Here is a 14,137-nt window from a genome sequence, read left to right as displayed (position 1 = left end):
CATCATGTGTGGAAGGTCTTAATTCAGCTAGTAAATACACACACTCAACAAGCTGGTTCCTAGAGTGACTTTATGTATGTAGTAACACAGTGATGAAGATTTAAGAGACAGGTTGAGTGGAGGTGGTAGGTGACAGACACTTGAAGGTAAGACAGTAGCAGATGGATGCAGGTAGGTTTAGCAATCATGTATGGTAGCAGATGACAGAGTAGCAGGTGGACATACAAGAGTGATCAACCCAGTGCAGGAATAAGTAGCAGTAGTCTTAAGAGCTAGCAATCTAGATATGCAGATGTGATAAATAGTCTTTACTATGCAGAGCTAGATAGTGTAAGCTTAGTATAAGTTTATAGAGGGTTCCCCTGCGGGGTACTTAGCACTAATAGCAATACAGCCGAAGGTTGGTTCAGGAGGAGCGGATGATCCGGAAGCGGGATGCAGGGATCAGCGCAGCGAGGTTCTGTCAGCGAGGTATGCTTGCAAGCACGAAAGCTTCAAGCCAAGTTAGCATCCAGGTAAGGGTGTTTGAACGAACACATGTGAGTGAGAACCGGCACTTTAAATAGCCATCTAGTCCGGCGCTGAGTGATGACAGCTTCAGTCTTAAAGGTGTATGCGCACCTTTCCAAAAGAGAATGGTAGGGCGCATACACTTGTGAAAAGAGTAATTTAGGGTACCAAAGGTACCGGAACATTACACAATTACTGTTTAAATAGGCAATTTTTTATCTATTGCACTGGATTGAGTGCACTTTTCTTGTGAGTAATATGTTATCTTTTTGGAGAATAAAGAGTTTGAGTGGTTTATTTCTACACTATGAGTGTTCTTGTTTGCTATTTCTCCTGCTAAGTGGAAAGGTTCCATCATTGTAGAGTAGAGCGAAATCTGTCTTATATGTTCTGGGAGGATTGCTGCAATATTCTAATCCCAGGGATCTGGGAAATTGGTGTTTCACCTTAGCAAAGGGTCTTTCTTTGAGGCAAGAGGCTGCAGTGACAGTTGGCAGGACACAGCAGTGGAGCACGTTTTTGTACATTCTTTCTGTTAAACCAAGCATGTTAAACACATAACTATTATTGTAGAAATTACACAGTATTTGTGGACTTTTATATTTAATCTAAATAAAAAAGGATTGGTGCATTGTTATTAAGTATTTGTGGTTACTGTAATGGATTTATGAATTTTTGTATGTATTTTTTTTTTTAAACGTATATAATGAGATGAAATGTGTTTTATGTACTTATGGGGGTAGTCTACATGCATTTGGTTGCGCTGCACTTTAGATATTTACATAAATCAATGAGGACCTTACATGTACTATTTGATGGATGCATATGGAAAGCTAATCATTTTGCATCTTACTATGTAGCATTCAATTTAAGTTTGTTCTGTAGCCAGAATGTTTGAAAACCTCTGACCGCCATCTACTGTGTGCAGTAATTATTAATAACATTTTCTCAAAACAAACCTTTCCTCTTTTCTCATGCTCATATTTATGACGTGTTCCTGGAAAATCAGAAGAGAAGTATATTTATGCATTGTAGCCAAAGAGTGATTATTTATATGCCCCCACATATTGGAGATATTCTTACCTTAGACAGAGGGAGACTGATATTTATTTCAGTTCCATCTGGAAGATTTGAAATTGGTAAGGATCCCTTACCCAAGTATAGAGTTTGTTTGTCCAGTTCTGGTGCCAAATCATCCTAAAAAGAGGAAAAAAAATCAGAAATTTTGACATACTATTAAAATCCTTTATTGGAGTTTAATAAATGACAAAGGTTGAAGTCATTCTGAGACACTGGGGTTATGATGCTGCCTTAAGCAGATTGGACACTGGCAAACAAAGCTGTGAGACCGCCTAATATAACCCCTCTCACTCCCAGCATGCTCCAGCATTATGGAAAACCAGTGATAGGAGTGGATCAAGAACAGAGGGGTGGGACTTGTGTCCCTTAATGAACTCCATGAAAAGGAATTAACAGTAAGTCAAAAATCTTGTTTTTCTAGTAGTTCATTACAGGACTTCTGAGACCCTGGGACATAAAAACAGTCTAAGATGTAGGCAACACAGCAAACAAAACTCTAATGGGGGGGGGGGGTGCATGGCTACCAAGCTGCTGCATTGACGCTTGAACTTGCAGCTCTGCTCCAGTGATGGGAACCCGAGCACACAGAGGTGTCCCTGATCGGCCCCAAACACACCAGCACCTGCAAACCCAAGATGGCACCAGCGGCTGTTTTCTGGCCTTCACCGGCAGCTTTCTCTCAGTCACACCAAACCAAGGCTCACAGGGTGACTCCACTTAAGACTCATCTTATGCCGCTACACTGCTGTCTCACAGCCCGGCAAAATCTAAACCCTCCATGGCAGCTGACTCCTACAACACTAAGGTGAGCACATGTCAGGACTCTATGGAGCTGGTGGAAACTAAATTCAAAAAAGGGCAGAGGCATGTCCCGGGAAATTATAGGCCTGTCAGTCTGACATCGATAGTATGTAAACTTCTGGAGGGGATGATAAGGGACTATATCGTAGAATTTGCTAAAGACAACAACATCATCAGCAATAACCAGCACGGGTTTACAAATGGGCGTTCTTGTCAAACCAATCTCTTAACTTTCTACGAAGAGGTGAGCTGTGAGCTAGATAGGGGGAGACCAGTGGATGTGGTGTACCTGGATTTCGCTAAGGCGTTTGATACAGTTCCCCACAAGCGCTTAATTTATAAAATAAGTGTCCAAAGGGTGGTAATAAATAGCGCATACTCAGACTGGTCTGAGGTGGTAAGTGGGGTCCCCCAAGGCTCAGTCCTGGGACCAACCTTGTTCAATTTATTCATAAACAGCATTGAGGACGGAATCAGTAGCTCTATATCAGTTTTTGCAGATGACACAAAATTGGGCAGGTCAATAACTGCACAGCATGAAGCAGATATCCTACAGAATGACCTGGACAAAATAACGGAGTGGGCAACGACATGGCAAATGAGGTTTAATGTGGAGAAGTGTAAGGTCTTGCACTTGGGGACTAAAAACATAAAAGCACAATAGACTTTAGGGGGGGAACCTTTGGGAGAATCAAAAATGGAGAAAGATCTGAGAGTCTGGAAGAAGTTTTTGGGGTTTATTTTGACCCCTGGATAACCTGAATTGGTTCCCTAGACTTACAAGTGTTTTGGGGTTTGTGACCCCTGGAGAACCTGAGTTGGTGTCCTAGGCCTACAAGTGGTCTGGAAGAGGTTCTTTGGGTTGCCTAAATTTACATGCCTGTTGGGATCCTGGACTGGCAATCAATCTGGAAGAGGCTTTGAGGTTATCAAACCCCTGGAAAGCCTAAGTTAAATATTTTTTTAGGATGAGTACTGATATGTAGTTACTAGTAGAAAAAGGTACCTTTTTTATTGTATGTGCAAAAATAAATAGAACATAATAGTTGTGGTGTAAAACAATACTCATGAGTATAGAAATGTCAGGAAAGGTAAGCCCTGGCAGGTAAATAAGGTAAAAGTTTTGGCGCTCCATTTGCTAACAAAGTTAAAAGGTATGTACCATCTTTGTAATATATGTATATGTATCCATTATAACTGTCTGTGTACTAACTGAGTTAAGATCAGGTTGAGACTTTCCTGATCGCCATGGCAAGTAGGGCTTAGTGGTTTTTCATGTCTTGAGACAAGAATTTTTGTAAGGAGATGTATGAGTGTACGGTGCCTATTGGCTTTCCTCTGAGCACTGCTGTCCATTAGTAATTACTAACTAATCTGTCAGTTTTAATCATTTTGTTAATATGTATATAATATCTGTGTGTATATGTGTAAGTATACATGTGTGTATATAGTAAGGAATTTGTGTTCTGCATTACCAGATAGAAAGCAGAAGACAATGCCATTTTAGTTCATAAATGTTTGCAAATGTAAGTTCATTCCTAGTAATTTTTGTAGAATGTAAGGTTGTGTACGCGTGATCGATCGAGGGAGATTGACCATCTTCCAAATGAGGTTAAAATAAGTCTGTAGTGGTCAGAGATGTATAGTAACTAAGTAGAACTACTTCACTACTGTACTTAAGTACCGAAAAGCTGTATCTGTACTTTCCTAGAGTATAATTTTTTTCTCCTACTTCCACTTTTACTTCACTACATTTTTTCAATGATTTCAATACTTCTCCTCCGATATGTTTTTTTGGGCTGCATAGTTACTTGTTACAGTTATAAAAATGACCACTGCCAGAACAGTAGATGGCAGGTTTCATGAAGCTCAAAACATGTGTATTATCAGCGCATACGAAAATAAAAGCTACTGTATGTATAAATAAAAGCTGCATTTGAAATAATAAAAAACAATATGATAATCAAACTTTTGACTTCTTTCTTTAATAACTACATAACACAGTACTTGTACTTTTACTTTCAATACTTGAGTAGCAAAATTTATAAAAAAACTACTTGCAATACTTAAGTACAAAAAATGTTGAATACTTTAGTACTTCTACTCAAGTCACTTTTTGATCGAGCACTTCCACTTCTACTCAAATCACTTTTTGATCGAGCACTTGTACTTTTACACAAGTATGGGTTTCGAGTACTTTATACAACTCTGGTAGTGGTTGTAAAGACTCTGGTGTGGAATGACCCTGTGTGTTAGTCCTATGAGTGAATTGTAAGAAGTATGCAACTGCTGCTGAATACTGCATAGTGTATGATGAATATGGAAATGGTATATATCTGCCATGCAATTAAAATTAAAACCCTCTGTATCATACCTGATTCTGTACCGCTTGTTATTAGTATTTAATAGGAGAATTTATATTTCTGTGAGTTAGTTAAATGTATTGTTGTGTGTGAGTATGTGTTTTTTGTATGAGGAGTAAAATGATCCCTCTATGTGATTGATTGTATGTGGCTTTCGTGAAATAGGGATTGATAGGTCTATGGTGACTGATTGACTTTAGTGTCAAAATTCAAAATGTTATTGCCAGTGAGTGTGCGTAGAAGGCATGATTCATTCATCTTTTTTATATTCCTATGAATATGCACCTCAGCTAGACAGCGCCATGAATGGGCTGAAGGAGTTAGAAGTTGTTTGTTTGAGGAAATTTACGAAACAAAATTAACCCATTTTGTGTATCTAGCATACTGCATCTGGGAGGAAAATATCTTAAAATGAAAGGAGGGTTTGTTTATTCTATATTCATTAATCCCTTTTTTGCTGAAATACTGCATTAGGTTCAAATTGGCATACAGTAAATAATACTGCAGTTTACAGCCATAGGATTATTAGACGTTTTGTTGGTGCACCTGACCTTAACCACTTTAAGATCAGAAGGATTTGCCCCTTCCTGACTAGGTCCTATTTTGCGATTCTGTACTGCGTTACTTTAATGGACAATTGCAAAAAAAAAAGCGACAATTTTGAAAAAAAAAAAACAATATTTTTCACATTCTGCTATATAACATTCCCAAGAAAAAAATGTAAAAATCAAAATTTGTTTTCTGCTACATATTTTTGGTAAAACAAAAAATGCAATAAGTGTATTTTGATTGGTTTGCGCAAAAGTTATCGCATCTACTAACTACGGGAAAGATTTATGTAATTTTTATTGTTTTTTTTTTCTTTAACAAGTAATGGCGGCAAGCTGCGATTTTTTGCGGGACTGCGACATTGTGGCAGACAGATCAGACCCCTCACTGACATTTTTGACACTTTTGGGGGTACCAGTGACATTACTACAGTAATCAGTGCTAAAAATATGCACTGTTACTGTAATAATGACATTGGCAGGGAAAGGGTTAACATTATGGGTGATCAAGGGGTTAAATGTGAGCCTAGGGCAGTGATTCTAAATGTGGGGGGGGGGGGGGGGGCGTGGCTTCTGAAATGACCATAGAGATATGTGATCTTGTATAGAAGAATCACATGGGCTCTATGATCATTTCATGGAGAAGAACGGTCAGCTGTGTTTACAATGGCTGACTGTTCATCTCTCTCAGCAGGGAATGATCGCCGGTGTCAGGCGGCAATTGGAGCCGCCTGCCCGCTGCATCAGCTTCCTCGCTGACAAGCAAGGGCGGAAGCGTGCCACCGGCGTGAGCGCTACGCCGGCGGCGCGCTCTCGACCCCTAGCGAGCGCGGTACATGTATGGCGATTTGCCTGGCAGCGGCTACCTGCCGCAGTACATCTGGGGCAGGCGGTCGTAAATGGTTTAATGATCACTTTGTTGTTAACTATTTTGTCATGTCCTTTTTTTTTTTTTTTATATTGTACACTATTATGTATACTGTCATCATATATATATATATATATATATATATATATATATATATATATATATATATAATATTTGCCTACTTATTAATATTAACAAAGATAGCAGTAGGCTTTATTTATTTGGTAAAAGGGAACTCCAAATTTATATTTGTTTTTTATTCTCTAAAAGGAATAGTGAAGAGTGATGCTTGGTAAGAACAGTGCTAACCTCCTATTATATATGCTATATGTAGTACATAGAGGGAGGGGAGTTAGATAATTAGAGTCTTCATTTCTTATATTAGCTTGTAAGCTCTGGTGAGCAAGGTCCCTTATTGGTGTTGGCTATAACTTATTTTGACGTACCTGATTACAATATTTAGTAATCCTTAGCCCTATGATAAGTTTGACTAAAGTAATAATTTGTTTCTTTATTCCAGGAGCAGCTAAAAGGTTTTCATATGTAAAGTAATACTTTGTAAGATTTTCTATTGTTCAAGCTTTTTCCCAGTTATGCTACTACAGGTGGCACTTAATCAGCTTCTGGAATAGTATATTCCGATGTATCTCAAAGTCATTTATTCTATTACCCACAGATTTTTTAAGTACTTTCAAATCTCCCATTTCCTGAGATCCTTGTAGACTCATCATATCCACCTTCAAGATATAGTATGGCAATTTTAAACAACGATGCCCACACCCTCTAAGGATGTATCCTTTTTGTATTATGGTTTTATTACTAACTTGACTTTCATTAAATTACCTCCTTCCCAAAAATGGGAATCAGATTTAGGTAAAACCTTCACAACATCTCAATGGCAATATGCATTCAAGGCAATATACAAAGCTTCTAAATGTGTAAACCACTGGGAACTTTCTAAAAAAAATAGCCCCGGGGTGATATCCTATGTCCTATAGCAGAGGTTCTGAATTAATATTCACAAAGGTCCAGTCAGTAAATTTTTCTTCCAGGAAAGGCCTGAATTGTATGTTTGATTCCTAATGGCACCTTGAAGCATTGGCAAATGCTGCACATTTTCGTGAGCGCAAAACCAGCTTGGTGCAGCGCAATTTAAAAGGGTCAGGGACTACTTTTTGTAAGTTTCTGCATGTAAGACAGCCCATTGAAATGAATGGGCTACATCGCCGACGTCTCCAGTGTTACAGAACCCTGTATGTATCCTCTGTGTGTTTATCGTTCTGCTATATTGTTAATGTTGATAATGTTGAGCCAGACTCCAATGTAATAAGCACTATGCTGGCAGAAAATGGAAAATGTTCTATTTGGAGGTTTGTATTTTATTTGCAATTCTTCAATAAAAATATGGTAAAAAATGAATGGGCTGCCTACATGCAGAACACAGGTAGAAATGTTATAAACCTTGCCTCAGATCCTTCACATCACAATCCTGTCATTACATCAATGTTCTCAGTCCCCCCTGCACATCACAACCCCTCCTTCACTTTACTGTGCTCAGCCCCCTTTCATATCACCCCCTCCCCTCACATCCCTGTTGTCAACCCCCCTTTACATTCCTATCCTTATGCCCCTTTATATCACGCCCCTCCTCCCTCACATTTCTGTTCTCAGCCTCCCGTCGCATTCCTGTCCTTAGCCCCCTTTATATCACCTCCCTTCCGCCTTCACATTCCTGTCCTCACCCCCCCCCCACCCCTTTACATTCTGGTCCTCAGACCCCCTTTACATTCCTGTCCTCACCCCCAGTGCCCCTTTACATTTTTGTTACCCCAGTACCCCTTTACATTCCTGTCCCCCAGTACCCCTTTACATTCCTGTTTAAAAAAAAAAACAGTACCCCTTTACATTCCTGTCTTCACCCCCAGTACCCATTTACATTCCTGTCCCCCACTACCCCTTTACATTCTTGTCCCCCACTACCCCTTTACATTCTTGTCCCCCACTACCCCTTTACATTCCTGTCCCCCATTACCCCTTTACATTCCTGTGCCCCAGTACCCCTTTACATTCCTGTTCCTCAGTACCCCCTTACATTCCTGTTCCCCAGTACCCCTTTACATTCCTGTCCCTTAGTACCCCCTTACATTCCTGTCCTCCACTACCCCTTTACATCCCTGTCCCCAACTACCCCTTTACATTCCTGTCCCCAACTACCCCTTTACATTCCTGTCCCCAACTACCACTTTACATTCCTGTCCCCCACTACCCCTTTACATTCCTGTCCCCAACTAACCCTTTACAATCCTGTCCCCCACTAACCCTTTACATTCCTGTCCCCTACTATCCCTTTACATTCCTGTCCTCACTCTCAGTACTTCTTTACATTCCTGTTCCTCAGTACCCCCCTTACATTCCTGTTCCCCAGTACCCCTTTACATTCCTGTCCCCTAGTACCCCCTTACATTCCTGTCCCCCACTACCCCTTTACATTCCTGTCCTCACTATCTCTTTACATTCCTGTCCCCAACTACCCCTCTACATTCCTGTCCCCAACTAACCCTTTACATTCCTGTCCCCGACTAACCCTTTACATTCCTGTCCCCTACTATCCCTTTACATTCCTGTCCTCACTCTCAGTACTCCTTTACATTCCTGTTCCTCAGTACCCCCTTACATTTCTGTTCCCCATTACCCCTTTAGATTCCGGTACCCCACTACCCCTTTACTTTCCTGTCCTCACCCCCAGTACCCCTTTACATTCCTGTCCTCAGCCCCCCCCATCTTTAGATTCCTGTCCTCAGCGCCCCCCCATCTTCAGATTCCTGTCCTCAGCTCCCTTTTTTTTTTTTTTTTTAATGCGTTTTTATTATGCATTTTTTTTTTTTTTTCTTTGTTATACATATATTTCATCATTGTTGTTGTTGTCCTTGCATCCGGTCATTTTTGTTTCTATTTTGCATTTATTTATTTATTATTTTTTTATGCGTTTTTATTATGCGTTTTTTTTTTTTTTTTTATTCTTTCTCATATCTGCAGTTTTATGTTTGTACCAGTACTGAATGCATATGTCCACTAGCATTACCAACTGTTTATGCAGTAGCAATTGCTTTTATCTATGTTCCTTTTTAAAAAATCTTTTATAAAAGAGTGGATGTTGAGGGGTTAATGATGATATCGAGACACTGGGTGCCCGCCCCCTCCTCCACCTTAAATGTTCAGGTTGCTGTTCCTCCCGTGACTTTGACAAAGCACAGCAGTGCGAAACATGTCGTCACGGCAACTCTGATGCTTTCCAGGCCAGGTCCCGACGCTTGCTGACGCCGCTTACGAGTAGCGGCCTCTGCTGTGGATACCTCTGGTTGGCGGCTCCGCGGCACGTCTACACTGCTTCAGTGCGAGCAGCCACGCTATCGGGTGGGAGGAAGCCACGCCACCTTACCGGATGGTCCGGTCTGCTTTTGGCACATAAGATCCTTCTCCCTTATGCCTGGTTCCCTGCTGTGATCATCTACACAGTTCCGGCTCACCCAGCGGCTCGGTCATCCTGTGACCCCCAGCAACGCCACAGATCTGGTTTGGAATACATTTTATTATGTTTTAATCATCATCACTATATATAATTTTTATAAATAAACTTTTCAAGGTTTTCCATCAAGCCTGCCTGAGTTACATTGTAGACTATGTACCGTGGGATAGCGCTGCTGCCCCTCCCCCCCATTCACTGACTTATGCTGAATCAGCATTAATTAGCAGCAGCACCACACGGTAATTTGACTTTATTCATTCCTGAGAGTGAGAGATATCACAGTTAGCGCTGGAAGTCCCTTTGTTGTTTGAGCTAGCAAACAATCACCTGCAGGGTAACTTGAAGTCCTCCCCTCCATTCGGAGCTGTACTGCCTCTGATATCAGCCTCCTGCCTCCCGCTGTCCATGCAGGGCTTGTTCAGGATGAAAGCAGCAAGGATGGCTGAGTGAGCTTCTAAATGGCAGATCCACGGCCGGTTCGAATGATACAGTGACTCAGGCTGGACGCGGACCGCAGGCCGCCATTTAGTGATGCCTGCCCTATAGGATGTCCAGATTCACTTATTCTAACTCCCTGCTATGCTGGAGAGAATGTGGGACAGTAGGGAATATCCTACATATGTTTTGATCCTGTAAGCACTTAATCAGCTTCTGGAATAGTATATTTCGATGTATCTCAAACATTACGGGAGTTCTTACATCCCCAGACTCTGGCATGGCACTACTAAACCTGGGTTTTGGGAATTTCCCTCCCCGTTTTCGCACGGTGGTCACTCATGTTCTATTGGCAGCTAGATCACTAATACCGAGGTACTGGAAATCCAACAGGGTGCCCAATGTTTAAATAATTATTATTTAAAGTAAACGTTTACAAAATCAGCATTTGCTGGTATAAGATCAAATAATTTCTGATACTGTAATGGAAAAGGTATGTTTCAAAAAAGTAATTAAAGATATTTAAGAAAAAAAAATATAGGTCAGCGTGTTTCAGACTTCTTTAATCATACGTCTTATGATAAGGTTATTTTCCACTACTGCTCTAGTGGTTGTGTACAGGTGCATTAGTTAGTAAGTGGCTGGCCCAGGCTGAGCGGGGAAAGAGTGTTCCTGGCCATACACTAGCCGAAAAATCTTTTGAAAATCTGTCATTTGGTTTGTTTGTTTTATTTACATAGTTACATAGTTAGTGAGGTTGGAAAAAGACATCAGTCCATCCAGTTCAACCTATGATGTGTGTGTGTGTTTGCTGTTAACCGTACATTGTATACCCCTGTATGTTGTGGTCTTTAAGGTGCCCTTCTAATAGTTTTTTGAAACTATCGATGCTCCCTGCTGATACCACTGTTTGCGGAAGAGAATTCCACATCCTTACTGCTCTTACAGTGAAGAACCCCCTGCGTATTTTGAGGTTAAACCGCCTTTCCTCTAGTTTTAGTGAGTGGCCACGTGTCTTATTGTATTCCCTTTCTCTGAATAGGTTTTTCCATATGCTAGGGTTGCCAGTACAGTATTTGTACATTGATATCATATCCCCCCTCAATCGTCTCTTCTCCAGAGAGAATAGGTTCAGTGCTTGTAATCTTTCCTCATAGCTGATGTCCTCCATTCCCCTAATTATTTTTGTTGCCCTTCTCTGGACTCTCTCCAGTTCCAGCACATCCTTCCTGAGGACCAGTGCCCAGAACTGGACAGAATACTCCAGATGTGGCCGGACCAGAGTCTTGTAGAGTGGGAGAATAATCTCTTTATTTTTGGAGTGAATTCCCTTTTTTATACATCCCAGTATTCTGTTTGCTTTGCTTGCAGCGGCTTGGCATTGCATGCCACTGCCAAGCCTGTTGTCTACCAGTACCCCCAGGTCCTTTTCCATCCTAGACTCACCCAGAGGTCCCCCCCCCCCTAATAAGTAGCTTGCTTTCTGGTTTCTGGCACCCAAGTGCATTACTTTACATCTGCCATGTAGTTGCCCACCCCATTATTTTGTTCAGGTCCGCTTGTAAGGTTTCCACATCCTGCATAGAATATATTGGCATGCTTAGTTTAGTATCATCCGCAAAAATACTGAGATTTTACTTAATATCCCCTCCTCTAGATAATTTATGAATAAATTAAACAGGATTGGCCCCAGGACAGAACCCTGGGGGACCCCACTTTCCACACCCGCCCAATCTGAGTACTCCCCATTAATCACCACGCTTTGCAACCTCCCCTGGAGCCAGTTCTTTATCCAGGTACTCACCTTATGGTCCATACCTACCTTCCTTAGTTTGAACAGTAAGCGTTTGTGGGGAATGGTGTCAAAGGCCTTTGCAAAGTCCAGATACACCACATCCACAGGCTTACCTTTATCTAGCTGGCAGCTCATTCATCATAGAAGGTTAATGGATTGGTTTGGCAAGGATGATTTTTCATGAATCCATGCTGATTACTACTAATACCATTTTCATTAATAAAGACTTGTATGTGGTCCCTTAACATCCCCTAAAAAATCTTGCAGACTACTGATGTTAGGCTGACTGGCCTACAGTTAACCGGGATATATCTCGGCCCCTTTTTAATTATTGATACCACGTTGGCTTTTTTCCAATCAGCTGGCACCATACCCGTCTGTAAACTATCCTTAAAGATCAAGAATAATGGTCTGGCAATCCCCTGGCTGAGCTCCTTAAGAACCCTCGGGTGCAAGCCATCCAGTCCCGGTGATTTACTTATGTTAAGTTTCTCTAGTTTAGTTCTAAGTCTATCTTCTGTTAGCCATGGCGGTATTTCCTGAGGTGTGTTGTTTAGTTTGGCCTTACAAGCTGGGTTAGTGTAGCGACCCAATTCTTTTGTGAAGACTGAAGAGAAGAAATGATTTAACACTACCGCCTTTTCCCTGTCCTCTGTGGCCAAAACTCCCTTATCGTCTTTTATGGGGCCAATGTGTTCTGGCCTCGCTTTCTTACGGTTTATATACTTAAAGAATTTTTTGGGGTTCTTTTTACTCTCTTCCACTATATGTCTCTCGTGTTCTATTTTAGCCGCCCTGATTTAATCTTTACATTTCTTATTACACTCTTTGTAATGCTTGAATGCTGCCAATGACCCCTCAGTCTTGTAAGTTTTTCATCCAGTTAATGGGCACATATAGAAAATCGGTTTTAACTTTTCAGAGCTGAAAAATCGAAGGAACAGTTTGGAACAATGAACGATAAATTGAAAGGTTAATGTGTTTCTCGCCTGAATGGTTTGCACTAGACATATGTAACAAAACAAACAAAAAACTGATTCATTTATGTCCATTGAACAATTTATCGATCAAAATTCGGTCATTACATGATGGCAAAATCGTTTGCTCTCACGGCAGAGTGTTCAGTATTCGAAGACGAGTTCAAATGATTTTTCGGCTAGTGTATGGCCAGCATTATTGTGTGTGATACAGTTCCAGGGCTTCATGGGTCCAGCCTACTCAACTGTGCTATAAATATGTGGGAGGGCTAGGTTTGTGGGCTTTTTCTTGGCGGTTCAAATAGGCCACATCAGAAAGTACATGCCGTAGCTGCTGTGGAGAAGGATTGCTGAGCCTTGCAGTCTCTCAGAGGCACCAGGATTCCCGAGAACAACCAAGACCTGGACTACTACCTTGGAGAGGTATGCCTGGGCAGCCAGCAAGGGGGAGTTAGGAACTGATGTTACTGTTAATGTTGGACTGCATTTGAATGAAGAATTCCAGTAAAGTTGCATAAACTATTCTAAACCTAGTCTAAAGCTATTCAAAGGGGTGCTTTTTGCTTCTAGCATATTAAAAGAACCAGGGTAAAACACATGTGGGCTTTGAAGCTCAGCTGCTACAAAAGGTCTCTTCCGCAGGTCAAGCAAGAGAAGCAGTGAAGCTGCTATGGGTAACTAAGGACTAGTGCACGGTACACTGCAGCAAGTCGTGAAGTGTGGTACCTGGTGTAGATGACAGGTCCTCCAAGAGTAAGGGGTCAATGTTCTGGCTCCCTCCCCAGAGGTTAGTTTCCAGTAGCAACTGGAACCTAACCCGCGTTACAGAGATGCAGGAGTCGGTCACTGGGTACAAGAGTGAAGAAGTAGCAAGTGCATGCATGAGTTCCACACTAGGTGAATGGCAGGACCCCATTCTTTTACTGGAGGTGAGGTAGCAGAGGTACACTCCACTGTGGTGGAGAGGGTGTGGGCTCAGCAGCGTCCCTCGTAATACAACATACATCACGGTACAATGTGTAGTGACATGGGACAGCACTTTTCAGAAGAACTGTGTACTTTTACTACTGCACACAGTGGTATGACTCATCTGTACATTGCGGAACTGCCCTAATGTTAGACTTTCACATGACCACAGTTCCAGCCTGGTCCCGGTCATTGATGAGCACGTTCACGGCGAAAGTTACCCCCACGTGCAGGGCTATGGCCGCCCACACGGATAAATTATCTTCTT

The 14,137-nt window shown here is 41.5% G+C and overlaps 1 protein-coding gene across 1 annotated transcript in view; it reads right to left on the bottom strand.

Annotated features, from left to right (window-relative positions):
* The window catches only part of LOC309543186 (cytosolic phospholipase A2 zeta-like), a 166,771-nt gene that overhangs the window by 74,391 nt on the left and 78,243 nt on the right, over positions 1 to 14,137 (bottom strand). Inside the window, exons 9-10 of the mRNA XM_082242594.1 lie at positions 1,594 to 1,707; positions 1,470 to 1,507 (exon numbers count right to left, since the gene is read on the bottom strand). Of these exons, the coding sequence (XP_082098720.1) occupies positions 1,470 to 1,507; positions 1,594 to 1,707 (152 nt within the window). The remainder of the gene's footprint in view (positions 1 to 1,469; positions 1,508 to 1,593; positions 1,708 to 14,137) is intronic.

The sequence above is a fragment of the Pelophylax lessonae genome, assembly GCF_965119305.1.
Source record: "Pelophylax lessonae genome assembly, chromosome: 13".
Lineage (NCBI taxonomy): Eukaryota > Metazoa > Chordata > Amphibia > Anura > Ranidae > Pelophylax > Pelophylax lessonae.
The sequence above is the reverse complement of the archived record's forward strand: the minus strand, read 5'-3'. Positions and strand labels throughout refer to the sequence as shown.